The sequence below is a fragment of the Aythya marila genome, assembly GCF_965140915.1.
Source record: "Aythya marila genome assembly, chromosome: 11".
Classification (NCBI taxonomy): domain Eukaryota; kingdom Metazoa; phylum Chordata; class Aves; order Anseriformes; family Anatidae; genus Aythya; species Aythya marila.
The window spans coordinates 18,076,346-18,102,818 of record NC_139052.1 but is presented as its reverse complement, the minus strand read 5'-3'; the positions used below and the strand labels follow the sequence as shown (position 1 = coordinate 18,102,818).

At 37.7% G+C, this 26,473-nt stretch overlaps 1 protein-coding gene across 4 annotated transcripts in view; it reads right to left on the bottom strand.

Moving 5' to 3' along the window:
* LRRC28 (leucine rich repeat containing 28) overlaps positions 1–26,473 on the bottom strand; it is a 57,283-nt gene that overhangs the window by 26,342 nt on the left and 4,468 nt on the right. For 3 of the 4 annotated variants that reach the window (XM_082768992.1, XM_082768994.1, XM_082768993.1), the window contains 3 exons: positions 24,344–24,384; positions 21,805–21,842; positions 20,918–21,055 (listed from right to left, as the gene is read on the bottom strand). In XM_082768992.1, coding sequence (XP_082625118.1) covers positions 20,918–21,055; positions 21,805–21,842; positions 24,344–24,384 — 217 coding nt within the window. Of the gene's footprint in view, positions 1–2,465; positions 2,490–20,917; positions 21,056–21,804; positions 21,843–24,343; positions 24,385–26,473 lie in introns of those variants that run through there. The other variant, XM_082768995.1, reaches the window with a different exon arrangement.

Genomic DNA, 26,473 nt, shown 5'->3' with positions numbered 1-26,473 from the left:
AAACCTCTTAGTTTCTACGTTAACAGCAATCATAAGCTTTCTGAAAAGTTTTCTTTATTACAAGAGTGAAAATGAATGGCAAAAGCAAGACAAGCACTTCTAAACAGCAAATGACTACTGTGCAAAAGAACTGCAGTAGGACAGTCTAGTTTTTAGAGCATTTTAGAGCACTTTATATTCATCACAAACAAAGCCATATGCTTTAAAACAGTGACAGGAAGAGAGCCACCTACATCTAGCCAAACCACTGACCACATGCAGTCAATAATAGGCCTAGCTATTTTCATACACTAACCTTTCTCTCTGCCACTAAAAACAGTTTTCTAATTCAGTTTAGGTCCAAAATCCCATAAATGTTACGGTTGGCAAAGCTGGCAGAGTTTCAAAGGCATTGCTAGAATGATATGTTTCAAATCTAAGAGGAAATAGAAGTATTCTCACTTTATCCTTCATCCAAAAAACACATACTTGTCCAAAACTTCATCCTCTCTACCTTAATCTTCCAATGCAGACCAGATGTAAACATCCACTCTCAACACATAGTGCCATATGTTAGAAAAACACCCACCAACCCCTGATGAAGTTAAAAAGTAAACCAAACCACTTAAAGTGCCGTCAGATTAAAGACCCAACTCCCTGGTCTCCCACCAGAGCGCTGAAAGCTCATTTGTAGGAACATGCTCAGATACTTACTTAATGACACTAAATTAGTTTCCATCTCATTAAAGCAAAGGAAAACAATAAAGAGGAATAACAGAAAACATAAACAGTCCATTAATAAGCTTCTCAAGCTTTTAGTCACTAAACACTATTATTTATGCTTTAAAAAATCTCTCAAGAAATACTGAAGGATGCTTTACCTGACAAAGGGTGAAAAGCCTACAAACCTCTCTTGCCATCACCTCATCAAGCACCAAGACATCTATGAGGGGTGGGCTTTGGAAAGTTTAGTTAGACCCAGAAAAAAAAAAAAAAAAGGCTATACCTGAATAACAAGAGCCACCAGGGAAGGGACTGTTATTCAGAGATGGGTTTTTTAAATGGATAAGAAAGAGACAAGCATTATACGTTGCCATTAAACTACATGCAGGAGCTGCGATTACATTTGAGTGAAGTTCATAAGTGTGTAATTTAGAAATTGATATTAGCTCTAGTATTAACTTGACGCCTATCCAAACCAACAAGGCAGTGAGCTGACCCCCAATTTGACATCAGGCTCAAACTCTCCATATCTCCGCTCAACTCACACTGGAACAGGCTCCCCAGGGAAGTGGTCACTGCACCGAGCCTGTCTGAATTTAAGAAGAGATTGGACTGTGAACTTAGGCACATGGTCTGAACTTTTGGGTAGACCTGTGCGGTGTCAAGAGTTGGACTTGATGATCCTTAAGGGTCCCTTCCAACTCAGGATATTCTATGATTCTATGATTCTAACTCCTAACCTGGAGCGAGGCACACACGTGGAGGCAGGCCAAGGCCAAGCGCCGATTCTTGGACCCGAGTGTTTCAGCTGTGTCCATCTGCACACATTGCTGCCTTCACACACAGTTGGGCAATTCTGTGGCTTGGCCATCTGGTACAAATGTGCTCGTGGGGTACTTCTACACCAAGTAGCTGACAGCCTGTAAATTCACATACTGCCTTACCTCACAGCAACTTGTGCGCAGGCTTATAGCCAATGTCCTGCCTACAGCCTTCTGAACGTGATTTCAGCGACACCAACGTACATACGAATACTTCAGACTGTATTCCAGAACTGCCAGCACTTCTGTAATTAATTCCACTTTTTATCCTTGATAATAGGAGGACTCAGAAGTGATAACTGCAGCTCTGAAAAGCAGCCCTTGCGTTCATTGCACTAGCCTGGAGAAAGGGACAAGCGAACTGTCCTCCTACGTGTTCGTATTTCCAAAAGAAAAGCTGCCAAATGGGTTTGTCTCTCAACACAAGGAGAGAAGAAACATCAGCACACTTCCCCCCAGGTGAATCTTTCAAGGAACTCTAGGAAGTTTCAAAAATCATTGACCTTCTATCAAAATGGACTGTATTTATATTACCATATCTGGCAAAAGGAAAAAAACCAGCTGATTCAGGTGGCTCAAATGCCAGTTTTTAATATTAATTCCCATGGTTTTATCCAAAGAAAAAAGTCCATCTGGAAGTAACCAGATTATACAACATATAGTAATTGCCAAAGGCAATTCAAACTTGTTTAACCTTCTGAGGGTATAGGCCTCACCAGCTGCATAACTCAAAAATAACTAACAGTTTTCTTTACTTTTCAAGAGCAACCCCACCTCTCCCTGATGGGCCATAACCCAAAACTTCATTCAAAGATATATGAAACACATACACAATTGTATCGGAGTGAATGGAAGGCAAGGATTTACTTTAAATCAAACACTATCCGAGCCTTTCAATCCAAGTAAAGGAAAAAACAGGAGAGGAAAGGGCTACAGACCTACCTGCATGAGTATGCACCTCAAAGCAGGATATTAAGAGAAAGCAGAGAACCTACAAGGAATGGAAAAAGGGACTCATCAGCAAAGAGCTGCCACTTAGAGGTCAGACTGCAGAAATTAAATGAAAACTGCCAGGAGGCCAGGAAAATGGGAACTCACAGAGAAAATTAAGAACAAACAAAAGGTTTCTCAATAAGAACTGCAGAGCAAGAAACCAAGAACTGGTGTCAACAAGGGGTAGAAATTAGGAGAACAGACCAAATATTAATTTAGCTTTTTGCATCATCTTTTTCCTATAAGAATAATGCTTTGTATGAGGACAGAGACAGCGTACCTCATGGGAACAAAGACAAAGTACTGAAAATTACCACATCCATTGCTAAAATGAAATGAAGCTGCTCAGAAAATTTCCATCACAGAAAACTGTAAAAATGGGTTATATATCAAAACTGCAAGCTCAGGAACACGTATTCTTAATGAATAAGACATTTTCTGGGACAGTAGCCTAGGGCTGGAGAACAAACATAGAACGTGTGCTGAAGGAAGCCCTGTTAACGTAACTCGGCGCTCGTCAGCATCTTACTGTGAGGGCAAAGAGCAACCAGGAGTAACCAGTGCCGGGAACACGAGCAGGAAGCAGAATGAAAATGCAACGCAGGTCTTTTCAAATGTAAATGAAGGTATTCTGGCTTATCTTGCTCTGATGAATTTTCTTAGTTAGCACATGACTACCGTATCTCATAGCAAATGATTGGGATGGAGAAATATTACCAGTGGCGGTGCTCCTTGAGAAGCTACTTTGTTTAAAAAAAAATCCATTTTCTGCCTTGGTAAGTAATAGTTGGGTTTTGCTTGGTGATGACAAATATTTTAAGCATTGCTAACGTGATAGATAATCAAATTACCATTCAGAAAGAAAAACAAAGACTTTTAGACTTCAGTGACCTGAAATGGAACAAAAATACCTGCTTCAAACAGCAACAGAAGAGAGGGACTGGGTACATTGGTCACCACCTAAGGGTCATGAGCCAGCAGAGAATGCAACTCTGACACTTTCTAGATAGAGCCAGCGTTTTCTTCGGAGCAAGGAAGTACGTTAATACACCTTTGCACTGTTAGCAGCCATGGCCTTGCTATTACCATACGAACATTCCCATCTGGCACGCTGCTACAAAGGAGCCTAACACGAGGCGATCCTCTCTCATCTGCCACCCGCTCCGCAGCCCCAGCAGCACGCTGCTGTTCCACAGCTGCAGTGCTCTGTATAAAAGTCTTCACTACACATACTCAGTTTTTTTTTTCCCCAGCTTTTGGTACCCAGGGGGACACATTCTTACAGATCCTTACGAAATGGAGCACAGGGAGGACTGGCTGCAAACATGAAGCACTGGATTTCATGCACGCAGCGATCCCTTTGTGTCCTGTGTTCCAAACAAAGTGGTGGATTGTCTCAGAAAAGAAATACGAGGTGCTAAGAGTGGCTACCATCCTTCATACAAACCAACAAAAAAAAAAAAAAAAAAAAAAAAAAACAACTTATTTTCATCACCTTTCATGAACCTCAATACAAGATGCATTTTCCTGTCAGACCGTACAATGGAGAGTGGAAGATGTCTCAAGTCTTTCATACTTCCAAAGCTTATTACCAGTTCCATCTGAAAAAAAAATGCAAGTCTCTATGCATGCCTGTTAATTTTAAGTGTGTTTCTATTATCACTTTAAAACTGTATGGGACAGGAAACACAAGGTTAAGTTTAAATTACTAAGAGCTTGAGGGAAAGGGTATTTTAGATCCACTCTGGGATGTCTCAGGAGAACTTAAAGAGTTTTTAAGATGGTTAAGACAAATTAAATAGACTATTATATATTACATTAACTGTCCTACCAAGTAGCTCACATTTCACAGCCTATGAAAATGAAATCCTCTTGCACTAGCTGGTGCTTATGATAGACCTGTGCCATCTTGAAACAAAGAAGTTTGACCATAACCAAAAATTGGGATCATTAAAGATGGAAAAGGGGGGAGGCAAAAATAACCACATATACATTTTGATGCTGCTGTATGAAGAGCTTTTACTGTATCTTTAATGAGAGAACTTAAGAAGTACGAGACATGTTGTTTCCTCATGCCTAACAAACCTGAACACAATTTATTCCTCCTGTCTTTTACTGATGCAGGCTATTTGCTCTGTAGTTCAAAAAAAACAAAACAGAGGAACTGGAAGATGTGTTGGGATAGTGCAGCAACTATTTCATCAATAACCTGTTTTTTAAACAAGGTGCTGAATATGCATTCAAACCCATAAAAATTATATGGCAACAAACCTCTATCCCAGCTGACTGAGCTGATCAAACTGAAATCCATCACTTTTAAGAAAAACTTTAAGTTCCATTTCATACAAACATCCTGACTGGAAAGAAGAAAAGATTTTCTGGGGCAGGATGGTCTTTGTGAATGAAGACAGTCATGTAAGTAATGCCTCAAAGATGTGCCCAATTGTGAGTTTCGCTTACCTCAGCCATAAACAATACTAACATTCTCAGAAATGTTTCAGCACCAGACAACTCAAAACAAAGCAAAAAATACATACTTTGACTAAACATAGCCACATATCATCTTTTATCCAAAACGTCACTGATAAACATCAGAGTAAATGCCAATGTAGTACCGAACCTTATTTTGTACCGTTGTTCACCAGCAAAGGTGAGAAGAGTGGCATTTCACAGTCCAATCTTACAAACCATTAACTTTCATTCAGCAAAATGGCTGAAAAGAGACTTGAAGCATGAGGGTGTCTTTCAGTCAAACCATTCGAAAGGTCCCCACCTTATACCACAATTAAACTTCAACTGGCCACCTTCTCGATTTCACAAGCTCTCCTCAGCATCAGCAGTGCAGCAGCAGGCAGAGCACCCAGCTCAGGGTGGTTATTAGGCTGCCTCCTGCAACTCCCTCGACGTGCAGGCATCACACCTAAGCCTACGCAGGTCTCTGTGAACCTCAGCAGGAAATCACCCACACAAGTGAATCAATTCTCCAGCAAAGACAAATCCTCTGAGGCAGTAAATGACTAGAGGAGACATACTGTTAGGATTCAGCACGATGCCAACGGAAGCAGCTACAAGAGCGAGGTCTACGCATACGCTCAAATTCTTTATAACAGATGCCTCACCAAGTCTCCTTATATAAGACAACATTATTTTTAAACTGTTATTCTTAAACTTCGACTTATGCAAGGTTACAAGCAGGTTAGGAATTCTGTTTTATTTCATAATTTGATAGTGTCAATAAGTTAAATTAATCAGACAATAAAATTACCAGAAATTAACATGAGAAGAGTGGAAAAGGATGGTCAACAGGGCAAGAGGGATAAGGAAGGAAAAAGGTTTAGAGCAATGAATAACAAGCTATCCAAAATAACAGAAGAAAAAAAAAGTTGTTTATGCACAAAGGTAACCCAAGGCCATGAAATGATCAGCTTGCCCTCTTCCTCAGAAAACACCCTATTTTGTGCTAGTGTACTCTACCTAGTACTTTACTACCCCACAGCAAAGTACTGGTCTTACACAAACAAGTAAGAAATGCAAAGTTATTTTACTAACCTTTTTGCCAAATTTTGGCCAGAGGAGCTGACAGAGCAACAAGAGAATGGTACTTGGTCAAGTACACTACACAAAAAATTCTGCTAGCTCCTTACAAACAAAGTCCCATTTAGGAAGTGATTTTTTTTTTTATTTTTATTTTTTTTTTTTCTTTTGTCTTCCCTTGCAGGAACAGCTGTTTACTACCTTGGTGGGTAAGCTGTTTTCCCTGGTGGTATGAACATAAACAAATTTGCTATGAATAAAGCATGAGATCCGTTATGCTTGTATTGTTTCTGCCTTATCTTTATTGGTGTACATCATCTACAACTCACTGTGTACTAAGGTCAATACACTGAAAGAGGGAAGAAATGCTTTCCAGGAGGACTTAGTGAATAAAATGAAGAGCTAATGATTTCAACTGAGATGCTGTCCAGATAGAGATGGCTACTTCAGTAACATGCTTTGATTATGCACAACAAACCAGCGATCACCTAAAGACAAGGAAACCAAATGTGCATCCTAAAGAGATTAAGGAGAGGGATTAAGGATAGTTCAGGAAGCCACAGAGACAGACCAGTCCTAGCCATAAATTCCATGACAGCTTTTTCCGTTCTTCTTCTTCAGAGGAAAAACTTCAAGACAACGGACTGGCGTCTCTGAGGAGAGTATAGTAGAGCCTGACCTGTTAGTACTTCAGTGTCTAAATAATCCAAAGACCTATCTGTTGTGACCGTTGCTATCACCCGTTTCCAACCATCTGAACACAGACATCTTTCCTTTTCCTAAGGTTGTGTTTTTTCACCACCCCCCTCCAGGAAAGAGCTAAATGCATAACAAAAGCAGCAGGTCCAGGTTAAATTTTCATCTTTCAGTGGAAAACTATCAGGTTGTATCAAATTGAATTGTGCCCACTCCTTTATCTTACTCTTGGGAGATGCCACAGCAGCCTCTTCCACAAAAGTAAACCTTAGTCTCCATAACAACAAAAAATGAACCTGACTGGGAAGAGGGAAAGGAAAAGAATCAAAGGAAGTTCTTCAGTCTGTAACCACTATTACAGCAGAGAAGTCACCAAATTTGTTTTTCGAAGGAATAGTAATGGATGGGATTGCCTTTACTCGACTCCCATGCAAACCAGAGTTCTTCCAGTCCACTTCACAGCAGAAACTTCAACAAGAGAGCACTTACTGCAAATTGCAACAGTCATTATAGGAGAGGGACTGGCTACACATCCACAGGGAAGTCCTGCTGTAATAGAGGTGCAATTGTCTTACAGGACAACTCTGGATTCTGAAGCCCTTGTATAGTAGCAGCTTCTCCTGTTCCTCCAGCTCTGAGGCTACCTCGCAGACTGGCAGACATGGGCAGGCAGGAGAGCTGCTACAGGGAAAAAGGTATGGACACACTACTAATAATTTGATGGGCTGATGGGTACCAAACGAGACATTCAACGACAAAGATAGACATGTTCTGATTTTCAAAATGATGAGAGAAATTGCAAGCCTTATTTTAATCAGTGAAAGATCGCACTGCTAGGCATTGCACAGCAGCACAAAATAGACAAGGCTTGCAATTACACTCCAAATAGCCCCACGCTCAGTCATTCCCAATTGCACTACCTTAGCTACACAAATAAGTAGTCCTAGTCCATAAAGCTCTCAAACATTAAATAATTACCAACCAGAGTATACTTGCAGTTGTTCTGTATAAAAGCCTTCCATAAAGGATGGCAATGTAATGCAGATTAGGACAATGCTAAGTTAAACACAGCCCTTTATTTTAAATGTTAGGGCAATAAAATTAAGTTAACACAAATACAGGTATCAAACTTTGCATGTGTGACATGAACCACAGTAAAGTCAATCTTACATAATACCTCCAGTTATACACATTCTCTTTAAAGGCTTTTCCCATTTACAATTGATTCCTTTAAATGACGCGTTTTATTTTGCTTCCATTTATTTAATAGACTAGCTGAGTAAGAACAAAGATATTGATAATAAGTAGTATTTTCATTTAACTTTCCCACAACGGTACATATACAACATTTGGCCAGCAAGATCAACATGAAAACAGATACACTCTAAAATTCTTCTATTACACAGCACTAATAGTTTGGGTTTATTCAGTTCCAAAGACTGAATTGCTTTTTTCTCCAAGCTTCCCTGACCACTCACAGCCTACCAGTGAATTGCATTCGCTTAATGCGCACATAAAATCAACTACCCGTTAATATAGCTCATCACTGTCCCTAAAGTATGTAAAAAAAAAAACAAAAAAAAAAACAACACAGAATCAACGAGAGAAAGCTACATTCATAGAGAACTTTAATATTAAACTTATTCTTTTTCCCTTTAGACTTTTAAGCCTTTATACTTTTAGCATCCAACCCTATAAAAACGACTAAAACTAGGGTTGAGAGCTATTTTTTAAGTCACAAATGTTTACTTCTTACAACATCATCTCCATTTCTTTCAAATTAGTAAGAGGTTTTACATGAAACATGAGCAGCAAATGACTGCAACAATTTCATTTTCTGAACTAACAGCTACTGAATTTTGTGAGCAAGCCTCAGCCATGTGCTGTCACAGCAGATGCATGCTGTTTGAACTTCCACTAATCTTACAGTGGTGAAGGATACAACAAAGTACAGTTTTTCGCTGCTTATTTATAAACCATGCTGGCAGAGACAGTTAGCATGGGCATAATCCTACTGAGAAGCTGGTTATGCTTGTACGGCTCACTTGGCCTTTGCTTAGGATCCTCCTGCAGTAGGTCAGAGCAGCAAAACTAAGTCAGAGCCCTCTGGCAGTGTCCTACACTGAAAGCAATACGACACTTCTCATGTCAACCTGCACTTCACCAACCTGTTACTGTTACCATATCCTTTTTCTCACACTTACAAAGCAATGAAATAATTCAGAGGAAAAAAGACCCACAATTTAATATCTGTACAGAGCTGAAGTTCTCTGAAAGCCTAAATGCCATTGAACATACTGTGTGTATTAAAGAAGTTTTCTTTCTACAAAAACACACACACTGTTTGTATATAAAACATCCTTCTCAGCATACATCCAGTTCTCAAAATTTTGGAGGTTAAGTCACAGCCTTGTCAATACACATCTGTCTTCACCCCTGTGAATGGCTATTGGCAAATGTTTGAAAGACAGGCCCCAAGCACCTTAAAAACCCCTTTAAGTTCAGTTTCACTGAACAGATCTAAAAGACAGACTCTTAAAAGTATTTTTAAGAGCATCTGTTATGAAGTTTCTGAAGGGAACTTCATATACATCACATATGTCTTGAACCAGGCAATCAATAAAGTCAGATCTTTAGTATCAGTCATCAGCAGAAGAATTTAGTGCTGACATGAGTTACAAATCAACTTCTGAAATTCCTTTACTTAGGAAGTTAGCCTGGTATTAGGCACAACTTGATCATTCAGCTCCAGATTAATTTCTTGGAATACGTTGACTCTCACTAATAAACAATTTTTCCAGTAACAGACACTCCAACAGAACAGACTTTTTCAAAGTCCCATATTCTTCCCCTCACAAAGTAAAGGCAGGCTAACGTACACATTGTGCAAGAAGAACCCACCTCATGCTAACCTTAAGGTCTCCTGCTCTGAGCATGACTGTGGCCAGCCATGGCATGGAAAAAACCTTGTATCAAATTCCACAGAAGCTGTATTGTCATAGATGCAGCACGCTGAGGGAAGAAGGGAGGGGAATGATAATTTTAAAAAGTTACAGTAACTTAAATATTTATGTGCTTTTTTTTCTCCTTATGCAAAAATCAAGTTGAACAATCCTAACAATTAATTTTGGATTTGATTTAAAACAAGCACAAAAACAAATAAAAAAAAAAAACACAACATCTTAAGATAGATCCAAACACGCTATCATAATACTCCTTGGTGACTACATTCATTTTCCACAGCACTGGAGACAACTGTACAGAAAGCCAGCCAGCCTAGCAATGAAGCCTCATATCACCTCACTTAGGAAAAATATCAGATGCTACAAAGAATTTGGGGGACGGGAAAGGATGTACTGGAGCTATCATTGGAATAACAATGATCTGTAGAGCTTTGGGGTCTACGTAGATAATGCATGAAATTCAAAGAACTACGAATACTAGTTTTGGTAGTTTTTAATCTATTTCCAAATGCATTTATATACATAATACCTTCAAACACTCAGTGCAAGACTACAACACAGAGTTACATACCTACAGAATTAAATTCTTAGTAGTCTGCTTTTTCTACATCTCAGATTCAACTCCGCTGGAGTAAAACTGACCAAAGCCAACCAGAAAACCTCCAGTCCGCCTCCTCTGTTATGTAGTCAATAACCTCACACAAAGCAAATGCCACAAATGGAATAAACGCTGAATTCAAATGTAACCTTGACCACTTTCAAAGCTTTTTTCCTGCTCTATATAGCTGTGTCACAGTGAGTCTTCCCCATAAAACTTGATTCCAAGCTTTTAAACAATCAAAACACAAAAACCCAAATCATTTTATTTGACCTTCATTATTTAGGTCTGTGTGCCAGGTCTAATCAGTTATCACAAGCACATTCTACTTTTTAAGAGACTGTAGAAACACATTTTCCAAACTAAAAGGAACAAAATGCATTGTTTTGATGGTACAGCCTGAAGCCGTTTATCTGAGTTTTATCAAACTATACTCTATCACTGATCAAAGCAGCAATGACAACTTAATGTTCTGTAAAGTTATATACTGCTGCATAAAACTTCCCACTTTTGTCTTGTGGCCTCCGGCTCAGCATGTCATTGGGAGCATATTCAAAGGTCAAGAGACTTCCAGAAGTCCTCTGTTCTTAAGTGGCAGCTCCAGCAACAGTAACAGTAGAGAGTAGAGCAAGGTAGATTAATTCCATCAGGCTTCTCTGCTCATGTACCCTAGACATTCATGTTGTCATTTCTTCTGTCGGATATTTGTCAGACTACTTAGTACATCACTGAATGAACTACTTGAGCATAGGAGTAGCATTTCCATATTGACCTATTATGGATTTCATTACCACCTAAAGACACCTCACTCTTTTATTAAAAATCAGGATTTCATATTAAATTCTTTTCCATTTAATATTTTGTATATGCTGCGTGACTGACAGACTGTTTTTAAAGTTTAGAGGTTACATGGATGTGACATTGTTAACCTGCATTTTAACAATTTACTGAGAAATCTGGGTTTACTAAAATAACACAATGTGATTCTGTTTAATGAAACGTGTTTAAATGAATTCTACTTGAGACTTATTTAATAAAAAGGCCTAAGAACATGCAACATAACTACCGTATTGCTACAGTTATTTATAAGATCTGACATCTTCATAAAGTTTTAAACTTTAAATCAGTGCTTGTCACGATTACTTAAAGCACATTCAACATCTTCAAAACCCCAGCCCACCCCCAACAGACAGGAGGAAAACCCCTGGAGAAACAGGGCTTACAGTGACTTGAGAAACCAACGACTGCTGAACAGAAGGCGAGCCAGGATTCAAGAGGGAGAACCAAATCTCCCAACAACAGAGGATCCTGCTAAATCTGCTCCCATACTCCCAGGAATGCACGCACGGTCCAAGTACCTCCACATTACAAGCAGCATTCAGACTCCTTTGTCTTGGCACAATTTCTTCAGCTACTACCTAAAAGCCCTTAAGGGGGCTTTTAGGGGGGAAAGCCCATGGCCCAAAGCTTAGAAAACATACGTGTTCCTGCAAAGATCTTGATTTTCACAAGTGGAGTGCTGCAAAGCCAGAAGCACAACAGGCTTGAGAGCCCTCCTGTAATAATTACGTTGGCTCTCCTCTCCTCCGTCCTGATTTCACCTTCACCTCACCACGTTTCTTACTAACTGCTTTTCAGAGATGGAAAGGAACGGTTTGGCAGAGGGGAAGTATGGGAACGGTGGGGCCAGATTCTGCAAGTCTGATGCACGATACCTTGCAAAATGACCTCAAGTGAAATAGTAAGGAACAAATGGCAACCAATGGACTTTTCTAGGTCTATGAAAACATACACAAACACACACAGGAGATTTTGATGCGTCACTGGAAATCAAAATGGAAGATAAACTGGACACCATCAAGTCACAGGAAGTCTTGCACTAATATATTCTTATCTTTTAAAGACGTTTGCTCTACCAGGAATATAATAAAAAATGTTAATGATTAGAAATCAAATGGTGTCATTTTGAGAGACGTCTCTTTCCAGAGATGTGATGAGACCAAAATTCTAATTAAGACTTGTGACCATTACGAATTATCAGACCTAGCGGGAACCCTTACAGGTCAATCATCCTCTGCCAGTATCAGAGAAAGAATTTAAATGTAATTAACATGGTCTGAAATTGTGAGATACTGCACTCCTCTCTCAGACACTCACAAATCTATATACAAGCTCAGCAACTGCATAAGCACACTGTTCATCTATTAAATAGTCAAACTCAACCAGACGCAGATATTCCAGATATAAGGATCATCAAAAAAATGATGTGACCTAAGAAAAAAGTGTGACTGAACACGAATAATCTTGCTAAAACATGCAAAAAAAAAAAAAAAGTTGAGATCAGTAAAGAGTTGTACATTTTGAGCAACTTTTACGTATTGTAAAACTAATATTAGAAAACCCTGATGCTTGATAGAACCTTGGTCTCTACGCTTTTACCTCAATAGGATTTAAACCTTCAAGTTATTGACATGAGACCATGACACCAATTTCAATTTGTCCCTGATCATTTTTCATTTTTCCAGACATGCAATGACCACAGCTGTTTTAAAGACCTATGTTTCATAAAGCTGCAGGTATTTGGAAATGAACTGAGCCACATCAAAATTTCTTTTTTTTTTTTTTCTTATTACTAAATACAACATGGCCATTAAAATAGCTTCATTTCCAGATGCTTTTTCCAGTATTTTAGCTCAATGACAATAGCAAACGTTAAGTTAAATTTGCTAGCCCAGTAGCACTCATACACAAAGCAATATTTGAATACACGATTTAAACGTTACAGTGATGGCTTCTTCCAACTGTTTCCTATTAGTTTCCTGATTAATGAATTACAGCACATACACACTTAGCACATGCATTTTTTACAACCTGCTGTGCAACACCATAATAAGCAATACCACAGGCCATTGTTGAAGGAGATGTTTTGGTTATTTTTTTGTTGTTTCTTAACGTCATTTCTGATGCAGTTACAGGAAATATTTCAGTTCCAGTACACCCAATACAAGCCTATCTAGAAGAAGAGTTGGAACAACAGAAAAAAATCTATATTAGAATGACATTTAAAATTGAAAATATAGCTGTAGAAGTTTTCTGACCATGTTTATACTAGTGTTTTTGCTATCAGCATCCAGCAACATTACAAACCTTTCATAGTGTACTAAAAAATGTTGTGTAATACTAACAAAGAGGCTTTCAAAAGACCCTCAATGAAGGGAAGTGGCACGGAAGTATCAAAAAAAAAATACCTAAGAAAGGGCAAGCAGACAAATAGAGAATAGTGAACAGGTCTGTATGTACAGATGACTCATTCTGACACTACACAGGTTAGGGTATACAGAAAAACTTCAGTTCATAAAAATTTCCAAGAATTTAATGGATTTTTTTTTTAATCTGTCTTCACTTCCCTCCCCATAAATTTAAAGCACTCAGAAGTACTAGTAGTCCTCCTGAGAATTTAAACCAAACCAAATGTTTGAGCAATGCAGACTCTGTTACAAAATCTCACACCACCAACATCCTTTAATTAAATAGGCACCACTGTGTTTGGACATGCATGAAAGCTAATCTGTTAAGGAACACCACTGGTACAATACCCTACCCTGTGCTTTGGTCACCTCTATTTAGGTCACCAAGCCCAACAACAGCCAGTAACCATCCATGTGGCCATTTTGTTCTCAGCTCTTCAGAGATAACTTTCTTCTATCATTTCCTAGTGGAATTTTTTTATTATTCAAAAAATATCTTTCTTATAGGTTGTCAAGACAGGACTGTATGGTAGCCAGCAAAATCAAAATGTGTCCAAGTCTTTTCCTCCTAGAAATCCCAAGTATGTCTTAAAGATACTTTCAGGTATTTTTGTTGCACTTCTACATTATTACAGAATAATTACTGAAGCCTTACTAATTCTCATGTTAAAAGTACACTAACAGGCAAGTGTTGCTAAGTTCTACATTAATTTAGTTAAGGAAAATGTTTTTCTTGTTGAATATAACAGCTAGTGTTAATTTCAGTCGGTAAACTGACTCTGGTAAAGTTTATGGTCTGTGTAACAAACCATTGCTGGATTTAGTTTATCGTATAAAACAGTTTGTGCTAAGAAAAAAAATTTTGTTTTAAATAAAAAATTAAGGCATCATGTGCTTCAGAACAAACAATATATTATGATAAGAACTGAGAGAGATTTTTATTTAAGAGTCCATGCTCCTTTAAATAGTCACAGACTTACAAAGTGCAAAGCTCATGTAACCTAATCTATGTTTTCCTCAAATCCCCACAAGTCCATTTACTTAAAAACACCACACTCCTGGATTGGTGCCTGGCGTACCAAACCTGTCCCGTCGTGCATATTTTTATACATGTTACTAAATTAGGAAAGCAGAGTGGACTAAGGTTATGCCAGCTCTGAAAAAAAGAACAGGGTCTGCATCAGTTTGTGCCTTAGCTTTTAAAGTCCCAATCATTATAAAAAAAATGTGCTTTAATATGTATCAAAGCAACGTATCCTAATCAGAGACAGTAATAAAAGCAGAAGGGAAATATAGGAAAAAAAAAAAAAAACAACAAAACAAAACACCAAACCCACAGATGTATTCTTTCTTCCACCCCCTCATTTTGAAGACTCTAAAACAAAATATGGAAAACAAGTTTAATAAGTGAGTTAGACTACATATTTCCATGTCAGGTCCAGAAAAAGAATAGCATTATTGGCGTGCTGCAGCCCTGATCAGTGGAAATCTACTGTGAAAAGGGAGGTAGGGAAAGGCATGTAAACATAACTTCTTAATTAAGATTTACTGAAATACCCTATATTGAGCTCTATTCAGAATTACTAAGCTGAGTGTTCAAGAAGTCTTTACCAGTGAAATACTGGTATGAATAGTAAATACAGATATTGTACTTTACGGTGACTTGGGAAAAAAAAAAAAGAAAAACAAATATGCAGTTCTCACATCTCAAAGCTTCTGGTGCCCCCAGCTAGCGAAGCATATTGCTAGGTCTGCTTTACTTCGCAATTATCAACTAACATAACGCTCCTAGAGTTACTTTATAAACAGGCAGAGCAGTTTATACAATCAACAATTATAGTTTGATTTATAATTTTAATAGTGACTGAAGCCTTCCTATCATTACCCCTGAAGTTACCTATCCGAGAGAAAATGGCATTGTATTTAAGTAATATTTTTCCAAGTTCATCTTCACAAACTCTTCCAGCCTTCTGGAAACACACGCTGTTTCAGTTACAACAACTCACTGATCTTACCACTATATTTCCTACTAACTTAGAGGGTTATTAGTTATGGAGAGATAATTACTCATTTCCTAATAACGGGTAGGAAGACTCAGTCCTCCCCAGTATTAAATACGACCAACCTCAAAAAGGTGTGGTCTTCACAAATGGAATGGGAACACCCAAGTTCTATTTTTGGCTAACACTGACTCCTGCTGTGGCCTGGAGCAAATCACTTCTGTTAAAAACACTTTTTTCCATCTGTAAAATGAGGATAACACTCCCTTATCAGCTTCACAGGATCTTTCTCAAATGCTTTGAAGTTTTATAAGTCTACAAATGTATTTTAATGAGGCTTAAACTGACTTTATTTCTAAAACAATTTGCCTTAAAGAAAAAGGATTTGAATAGAAATGCAGATTACATATATCACTAACCTCCCCTAAATATTTTTGCAGTCTGTAATTCAAAAATAGCAAAGGCATACAAATAATTTTTCCATCAGATTGAACCTAAACGAAGCAAAATGGCAACAAGTGGATGCAATATGCAGAAATCTCAGGAGAACACAGAAATGTCAGCTTGAAATGGAAGCAACGTGTTTCCTTATACGGGGAAGAAAGAGCATCTGCTAAACCTGGGCTTGAGTCCTGCAGAGACCTGCACCTCCCTGCAGCCACCACCGCGAGTGCTCCCTTGTCACCCGCACTTTCACTTTGCAGATCAAAGAAATATCATCACACAGATTATGTAAAAATTGTTATTATTTGACTGCATTTTTTTGCCTGATCAATGCACTCAGCTCGCAGCATTTAAGAGTTGCTCCCTGACAAACACAAATGGAAACTTGGTCTAGCCCATATAAAGACAACTGCTGATACGTGTATTTTTTTCCATCTTAACGGGAATTTTGCCAAAAGATGTGCTGGGATCATAAACCATACCCTATTCTTTGTTTAATCACTTAGCTTTTGCTCTTGACTTGGCAAAACATTAAGCTTTTCATTTTAGTAAATCTATAATTAACTCCAACATGTGCTGAGTAAACATAACCTCATTTTTAATTAAATCTTAGAACAAGATGCTACGACTTGCCATTTCTAAGGAGAAGTGTTTGTCAAGCAATGTGCAATCAAAAGCCTAATCCTTGTCAAACACAAAACTTAAGTCCAACCGCATATAACCCACCTTCTTTTCAGTTATCTGTTGTTCAAACATGCATTCACCATCTACAGGACCAAAACGTAAACCTGAAGAACCATCAATTCACATCAAAAGTTTCTGAGGCTAAAGTAAAGCCAAGTGTGAATGGAAACACACCAAAGCTGAGATAAATGTAGCTTTGGGACTCCTCACTAATCTTTGTTCCAGTACAGATTATTGGATTTTTTATTTTTTTTTTTTGCAAATGATACAGTACTTCTTACAGAAAAAGGCAAAATAAATATAATTTCTCAAGCATGAAAGGAATTGAACATGTAATATATACTATATATACACACTTTATAAATGTCAGGAAAAAAGGGAGCTAAGTAGTCGTTTCTAAGTCAGAAGGTTCAGAAATTTACTTCAGACAACACATTGTAATAGGAATAACTACAATTATAAATTAAAATTAAACATCAACTCTCTGAATACAAAGAAAGCTTTAAAAGTTAAGCTATAACAAAAGTTAAGCTATTGTTATAATAAGAAATGACATCAATCCTGATTTATGCTACAACTAAGGTTTTTCAAAAAGGATTTCTGGCATTACATATTTCCAAATAGTCCTCAAGAATTTAGATGAGTAATGTGCTATAGTTACACAGTAGAAAGCTTCACCAAAGTTTACTTGATGTTCAGTAATTAGAGATTCAAGCATCATATGAAAGAACCAATAAATTGGGACAGATGCTATTAAACTTACAGTTTACAGAGCAAAAAAATGCTCTGTGTTTTAATGAAAAAAGCACTCGGGAGAATTTCCATTTCAACATGCTTATTCTGGACCTTTTTTGCTATTGCTTTTCAACAAGTTCAGCTCCATCATCTTTCAAAGCTCTCACACCACTGTGTAGATGTGTGAGGAAAGCCACATGGTTTCGGTGGTTGTATGCAATTCAACAAGGTGCTTGCTCTGAGACCAAAGTGCATGATGTTATCGACCAGTGACACTGATTTGGTAGTGTTTGCTGAGCACAAAGGTAGGATTATTATTTACACTACAGGAGTGCTACAGTATAGAAGGTGCTTTCTCATCTCCAAGCAACACGGTTTCCATGCTTCGTCACACCCTTCTCTCCCCCATCAGTCTCAAGCGGTCTGACTTCTTTAGGAAACCAAGGCCAATGCATTCATGCTGCCTGCATGTATTTTTGTCGTTCTCCCCCACATCCTCTCTCAAAATAGGTTCTCAAAACTAGTTGGACAGACATGACCAAACCTGAGAAAGAACAGAGGTCTTCAAATTACTCAATTCCAAGAAGCTGTAAGAAAACAGGTATATAAAGACTAAAACCTTCGTGCCCATCACATTGAAAGTAACCTGCAGGACAGACTCACCCTTTATTAGAGTCTAAAGGATGCCTGTGATGACTGTTTGAAATGTTTTAAAATTAAAGCTATGCTGAATTTTCTATAAGGAAACAAATACTAACAATGAATGTTAACAGCACAACTGTGGCACAAAAACATCTAAACCTGGTAATAAATCACCACATGCTATTAGCTTCATTGCTTTTCCTTTCTTACTCACAACTAATGACAAACTAACGACAACAGAAACTATTCTTCAAAATATCAAGTGCAATAGCAATGTGCCCTAAGTGTCTGAGCACCATTTACCATCCAACTGCTCCACAGATGTATTGAAGAGATTTAGTTGTATCCTTAATCAGCTGCTACAAAGAGGGGGCACCATCTTTATAAATATCCATGTAGTTTTAACAAAAACTGAGAGTACTTGGAATACCAGGCACTGGGTAAGGAGAGATGAGAGGAATGATAGGTCAACAACTCCCAAGTAAGCTTTTTATGGGATGACATCACTGTGCTGCAGGTTGGCCTATCCGGTTACCCAAGGTGAACAGTGATCAGCCTTTCTTAACTGGATCCTCTGCTGTGATAAAGGGTTCACTGCCACTTGTGTGATATCTGTGCAGTCTGAGATAAAACAATGGTCACAGGTTTTGAAAAGTTACTTCCACAAGTAACCTTCAGGTAAAGGCAGTAGTCATTTCTTTAATGCAGCTTTTTTTTTTTTTTTTTTAATTCTGCTCCATTTGCAGAAATTAAATTTAATCTTCAGTGGTAACTTACTGTTTTTACGAATCACTAAAAGGAATGAAGGGCTGTTTTTCCCTAATCTTTGTTGCAATGCTGTATCTACTGTAAAGAACACAGCAACAACCCAGTGAAATCACACCTCATCTGGCTTTGTTTTATTAGCTTTGCTAGTGTTCCTGACAGAATGCTATTTAACACTCTGTTATGAAGATTAATGCTACCAATGTAATTGAGAACAATTCATCAAAACTTACTATTTGGTTCTATTTTTCAATTGCTGAATATCAGTGGCATTTTCAAACTTGAGTATACATTTTATAAAGTCATCTTTAAAACCCTCACAATCTGTTTAAATAAAACTAAGAAAACATGCACAAAAGCCCTTTTCAGGAAATGTTATGTTTAGGAAACGCTCAATGCAGTAGATTAGCTGGGCAAACTCTCCCGTGTAAGTGAAAGATTAATCTTGCTTGGACTGGTAACACGTAAGCTGTATGACATCCAGCCACGTTGACAGTGACAGCACCTGAACAGACAGGAGTAGTTATGATAGAAGTGATGGCAAATGTATACATCAGTGGTACTCTACCAGCAGAACAAAGACCAGACATCCCCGGATTCTCCGATTTAAAAGTAACTACAGGAGTATTATTTCTAAATATGCAAAATTTTCACAGACTCAAAACAAAATGCGCTTAGTGATGATGCTCAGTACCAAATTTCGTGTAAACTTCAGGGGATATTTAATGCAGCTTTTCTATGCAGTCCATACCAGTTCCTAATCAAATGTGGTAGACTTGAAATCAACTCTTTAGTAATGTAAATTATCCTTTTGAAAGTAGTCTTTTTTGGAACCTTTTTAAGTTAATGTGTGAAGTTTTGCAGCAAATGTGTCACTTTTTCTTTGAACAAGTCTTTCTTTCATGGTACAGCACCATAAGGTAAATTATCTTTGAGGAACATAAAGCACACTCAAGTCACTCCTTTCTTTTGAATGTAGGACATCTTAAAATTGATAGAAATTTTACTGGCCTTGGGTCATAACGTTTAACAGGTTTATCTAATTTCATTCCAGAGCATTTAAATAGCCTTTTTTCCTTAATCACAATCATTCTTTGACTCATTCTACAAAGCTTATTATGCCTAGAGAAGTAGAAGGAAAGGACAGCTAGATTTCTGCAACCACAACTTCAAGGAACCACTACAGAATATTTCTTGAGAATAAGCCATGTGAACGTACAAGCACATGAAAGTCACATTGAAGAACTTTGTTAAAATTCGAGCCAGAAGCTAGTCCTGTTAGACTAAGTTACACATTTTTTTGCTTTATTTTTTGAAATAATGACCTTATATTTTGTCATCTCTACAGATCAGAAAACTCGAATATCCCAGAGCAAGATTAAAAATAAAAACAATGAAAAAAATTTTAAAAATCATTGTCATCTTATCTGGAAAGATAGATGGGAGATGGAAGAAGATGAATCTGTTACTTCTGCTTATCAAAGTATTTAGAAGGCAAAAAAATAATTCAAAATCTGCCTATGGCCAACTCTTTCTGACTTTGTGTCACATTTACTTTGAATAAATTTTGCCTTTTTATTATAAACTAGAAAGACCAACATTTGTTATCTACTGTCACAGTGAGGTGGAACTGCCATAGGCAAAGCTACTGGACACATGTCTTTGCAGAAAAAGTATGAGGCTCCTTGGCTAAAAAGACAGAAGAAAGGCTGGAATACTTCATGTTCTCTAAAACCAGAAGAAACCTCATTTTATCATAATGACATTTGTCATTAGCATTTTATGTTTTCTTGAAGAAATTCAATGTTTTCTTGTTACAACGGCAAACACTGTTATACAAATACTTTTTTTCCCCCCTGCAGAAACATTTTTCAGGACTTTTCTTTACCTCAAGTCCATACAGCATCTTATTTTTTAAGTATAAAACGCACCTGGCACAATGAAGTACAACAGCAATCCCTGCCTCCTCTTTAAATCCAAGTTGTACCATGCTTCAGCTCTAAGACCTGAATAAACCTAGAGCAGATCACTGTGCAAATTAAGTTCAAATGGATTTTGTCATTGCTCTAATCCCTCACACATTTGTACTTACCTGCAGGTAAATATTTCAGCTGGTTGTTAGCCAAGCGAAGATGACGTAAAGATCTCAGGCGACCAATCTCTGGACACACAATTTCGAGGGCATTATCACTTAGGTCCAGAAACTGCAGTTTAACGAGGGAGCCAATGGCTTGTGAGAGAACAGATTAAAACGTGAATGTGACCCAACAGTAATGTTAACATCTTAATAGGACTACGAGGGGATAAAAAGCCACAGCACCTAACACGTAAGTCTGAGCAGATTTTGATGCATTAAAGCCAGTCTGACAACTGAATGACATAGTTGGTGGAAATGCTCACCTATCTAACAGTAGTGATGGCAATGAGATGGGGAGAAAGAAAGAAAAGGATGTACACAGAATATTTCCAATTCTAGATTTTCCTCAGATGATTCTGCTCTGAAATATTTTTCCATTCCTTGGCTTTGAGTCTACCCAATATAGAAATTCAGACAGAGCTGAAAGTACTTTCCTGAGGATAGACACAGAACTCTACTGTTAGTGCAAGGAAGGAAAACCAGTACAAATCCTCAGTACTTCAGGTTTCAAAACCTAAAGCAGCAGATTATTCTGGATGGTAACCAGCTCAAAGCAGAAGATGCTCTGGATTTTAATTTCTGTAGATAAGTGCCATTAGCCTTTTCAGTTTCTTCAATTAGAACTGAAGCAAATAGCCTTTAAATGCTTTTGATAATTCATTAAAAGAATGTAATAAAATGTAAACAAGGATATTATCAAGTAAGGGCTACACTGGTATGCTTTGTACAAAAAATCTTTAATGTTTTATGGGAAAATAAAGGAAAAATAGGCCTCATCAAAGAAGAAAAATGAATATTTCATGATTCCTGCCACTTACTGTGTGAGCTGGTAGATTACTTACCTTCAGGTACAACAACTATGTTATTTGAATGAAGGTACCTGGGGGGAGGAGAAAAAAGCAGAGGATACCACCTGTTACCCTCAAGGACTTCTGCTACATAATCAGTTTTTAAAATATCCAATTTCAGACTTAAAGAGCACCCTCGAAACCTCTCTATAACCACAAAAGCTGTGGAAACTGTATAAATACTTGGCAGTTGCCAGTTGAAGTTTCACTTAGACTATTAAATGATTAACATAAAAATAAAGCAATAACAATTATTTAAAATAAAACATTCACGGTTAGAATAATGGGCTTAAGTTTTGAGAGTCATAAGAAAACAAGAAAAATAAAGCACAAAGAATAACCAAAATGGACCATACCATGAATCACCAGGTTATCCCACACCAAAAACAGGTTAAAACAACAAAAAAAACTCAAACCCACACAAGAAATACCAATTACACACATTGCTCCCTGTACATGAAAAAAATCTTGCACCATGATTGATTGCCTGAAGAAACACACATAATCAATTCACCTCAATTGGTTATTTCAAATCTAGATGACAATTTTCCAGATAAAAGCCTAATATTACCATTGTCACTTAGGTAGCTACTGAGGGTGACCAGATCTCTCATTAAGAATATTCAGCACCCTCTGCTGGAACTCTTCCAGCACTACTAGTAATTTTTAAACTATTTTATGTGATTTTATATATTTTAGTTTTCATATCTAAAATCATCATTGCTGCAAACAAATGAATGGGTCCTGTAGAAAAGAACAGCAACAATTTTCAAGTATTGAAATATTTTTGAAGAAATACTGAATATTCAGTGCTGAGTTGCTTAAGGCACACAAAGTGGTTTGTTTGCACAGCACATTTTTTTCCATTCTATTCAAACAGCATTTCCAAGAGCAGGAGCTTGTCTTTTCAGTGAGGTAGAGGCAGAACAAGGAAAAAGAAGTACGAACACCTAAACTGCATGTTACACCTGAGCCTTCTTTTTCTTTAAAAATTGCAGACATTCAAAGTTTCCTAGAAATGTAGGAAACACGGGGACAGCTGATATGTTTGTTCAGAGAAATCCTTACGTATAACCTCAGGATGAGAATTCTCCTACTCATTTCAGCTGCAGGTCCTGAAAATACTTGTGACTATTTCACTCAGGCAAGTTAAAAGATGTATATGATGAGGATTTACAAGTAACCCAGAGTGACAGACACAATACACATAGAAACTAACAGTAGTGAAGTTCTTAAGCTGACTGATGTGAAATTGACACGTACTGTTAGAGCTACGCAAATCATGGGCTCACTACAGTTCTCTGTAGGCCACTATAATGCATGGGATAACGGTCGTACACCTAAGCTTGCTGAACCCCAAATTATTAGGTCAGACTCCTACAGTTCAGTGTTTGTAAGAGATTATTTTAAGCCGTAATTTACACAGGCTTTGGCTAAAGGCTTCATCAGATAACATGGAGATTTCCTGATGCCCTGTGGCAAATCATTAAACACTAATCATATCAAGTACAAAAATATTTGTTTTTACTGCTTCAGAGCATAAACATACTCATAAGGCTCAGGCATGATGAGACAAGACTGTTTCTTAAGCAAGTTGGAGACCGCAGTGACCTACAAAACTGCTCAATTACGGTCGTGTGTACCAGAAAGGTGTGGTTTCAAGGGCCAAATTATGATGACAAGATCAGACACCTGAATGCATCAGCCTACTCAGATATACACCTCCACCTCTTTGGAGCTTTCCCTTAAATAAACAGAATCAATGGTCCCTCAATTACTAACTCAAAGCAAACCAAATGAGTTATAAGGGGGTGTCCCTTTTAACCTCCCAAAGCTATTATGCAAAGAAATCAGAGCCTGACAAGAAAAAAAAAGTGGGAGGGAACAAATCGTTGGCTCAGGACTTACAACTTCAAATTAATTGCCAAAATAAAACAGTTCATATGACATCCATTCTTTGGACAGGATTGGATAAACTATTCTGCCTACAGCCATCATTATTAAGTAGTTACTACCCCCGCTTGCTCATTTATGCTCCTATTTGACAAAGTCTGACTAGGTTCCAATATACGAAGAGTCTACAATCAGCAAATCAAGAATGATAATATCCATAGTAGCTGGAAATCAGCAACTAGGGGTGTGCTGGAGGCAGTAACTTGTTGCTCTGTCGCTGTCGCAAGCACACGGCCATTGCTTTTGGAGGTTCAGTGCTTTGTCAGGGTGACAACAGTCTGCACGGGATCTGTGGGTAAGCTTTTTTCTTCCCTTAATAGCTTAGACATTTGCATAACAAATCCTGTTATACAGTAAACTAGAAATTATCAAAAAAATACATGACTGAATAGATCTGGATGTACCCATTAAAAAAAAAAAAAAAGAAAGAAAACCAACACAAAATGACCCTTTCTTTCCCTCCAAGAAAATCCTTCACACTTAAGAGACAGGTTATGTACAAGCAATACATTATGAAATTATGTTAAGATAAGATGGATCAGCATAATAAAAATATATTAGAAGTCCTACACAAACTCACAATTCCACGAGGTTTGGAAGCTTCTGTGCAAGGTTTTCTGGCTGAAAAAGAGTTAGAGATTTTTTAGGTTTTAAAACAAAGAACAGACATATTGAGTACCCAACTCATTTTAATAACGACTCTAAAACATGTTAGCAGCTAGTCAGAGGAAAGCTGCAACGAGGAGTTGGCATACAATACCCTATCTCCACACCCCCACATACTCTCCATCAGTGCAATCTGGGATATATCAAGGGCGAGCGATTCATTCCTGAAACTGAACTACAGCCTGGAGGTGAAATTCACATGCCCTCAAGCAAATGGTAGGCAGGCTTCTGGGGCTGAAAAGATGGAACATAAAACCTCACTTTTGAAAATATATTAAAATGAATTAGTTGAGGCTGAGAGACTGATAAAAAGCTGTAAAGCTTTACAAACTAAGCGGAACAGGAACTATACAAGATATCTAACCGTAATGTATTTTGTTTTGTAAGGCTGACAAACTTGTGTAGCTTAATCAATAACCACCAAACCAGAAGTGCTGAATCCAATGAAACAGATTTCCATATTGACATGTTAAAATGCATATCGTTTTCTAACTGCTGATGCCTAGCTGCAGTTCTGCTCCCTGATGGCTCTAATAACCAGGAACATCTACCACAAAATGGGCTTGCCAAGTTCCAAATGTCATGTTGGTAATGGCACTTAACGTTACCCAAGGTTAAGACAGTTTCATTGCTTAAAAAAATGCACATCAAACAGATTTTATCTGAACAAGACCACTTTTTACATTATCCATATACGCACAAACTTTAAGAGGCTTGATCACATGGTCAGCTTCCTTTTAGAGAGACCCAGCAACTTGCACTGTCATGTAAATTTAATCTGTATTATTACCTAAAATACTTAACATTGTATTTATAAATTTATTATGAAGAAACGCCAGTCTGAAAAACTAATGACATGATATTCTTACATAACCGAAATGCCACATCCTTGATCTAAGGACAAAAAATGATTTATTTTTAACTGAGGAGCCACAAATGTTGGCTCCATAATAAATATATCAGTTGGTATCAAGACTCAAGAAACAAGCTACAACTAATCAGCTGTTGCCACCTACTGGCACGTTGGCTGCAGTACACATCGTCAGCACAACTTGGTACAGCTTAATCTGAGCAAAACATAAAAGGCTGCAACATGCTTCAGCACAAAAATGAATCAAAACTTGAACTTAAAAATGAAGGAATATGAAAAAACGCTCTTTCATTCTAAGCCCTTTATTAGAATAAGACCACTAATCTGAAATACAAACTATTTTCACCTGGTACATGAACTTTATAGTTTTATTTTTAACTGCTTCATTCTCTAAGACAGAGAAACTCAAGAGAAACAATTTGACAGTTTGGGAAATCTATCACAGAAATTCTGCTCATCTTCTACAGTACGGCAAAACCAACTGCTCTAAGTCAAATCATTCAATACGACACCCCACAACAACATTAAGATGAAAACGAACTATTCACGATCTGTCCGTCTACTGAGGAGTAAAAGTCAGCGACATGCAGACTGCCGTCTGTCGGTGACACAACAATAAATAACGATGATAAATGAATAATCACTTCTGCCACCACTTTAGGGAAGCTTGCCTCACCCTCGGAGGATATTTTTCAGCAAGTGAACCTGCTGATTCACCTCAACAGGACAGCATTGCGCTTTCTGAGTCAGTAAATTAAGACCAAGTGTTGTTTGATACAGCTACATCATGCTTCTGACAGGGCCACGAAGGCAAACTTATTTCCTTGTTATAGATGAGGAAATAGGATCACTGGAAGGGTAATGGTATCAGTCAAACGTTAAAAGAGGAGTAGCAATAAGACTTGACGTGGGGATGCAGGTGTGCTGTACAGCTTTCTGATCCACTACATCAGTCCTCTCATTTCCATCTTGCCAATGAAAACAAAAAGTAATTCCTAGGCAAGGTGTATGCAAATTTTGACAGCGTAACTACTCCAGACATTTTCATCCAAACCATCTTTCAAGGACTGGAGTCATTTTAGAAGAGAAAAGAGAAGCAAAGCTTCCTTTAGTCAATGTTTTTCAACTCCCAATCAGCTGTTAGAAGAACAGTGACAGAAGGAAGCACAACCT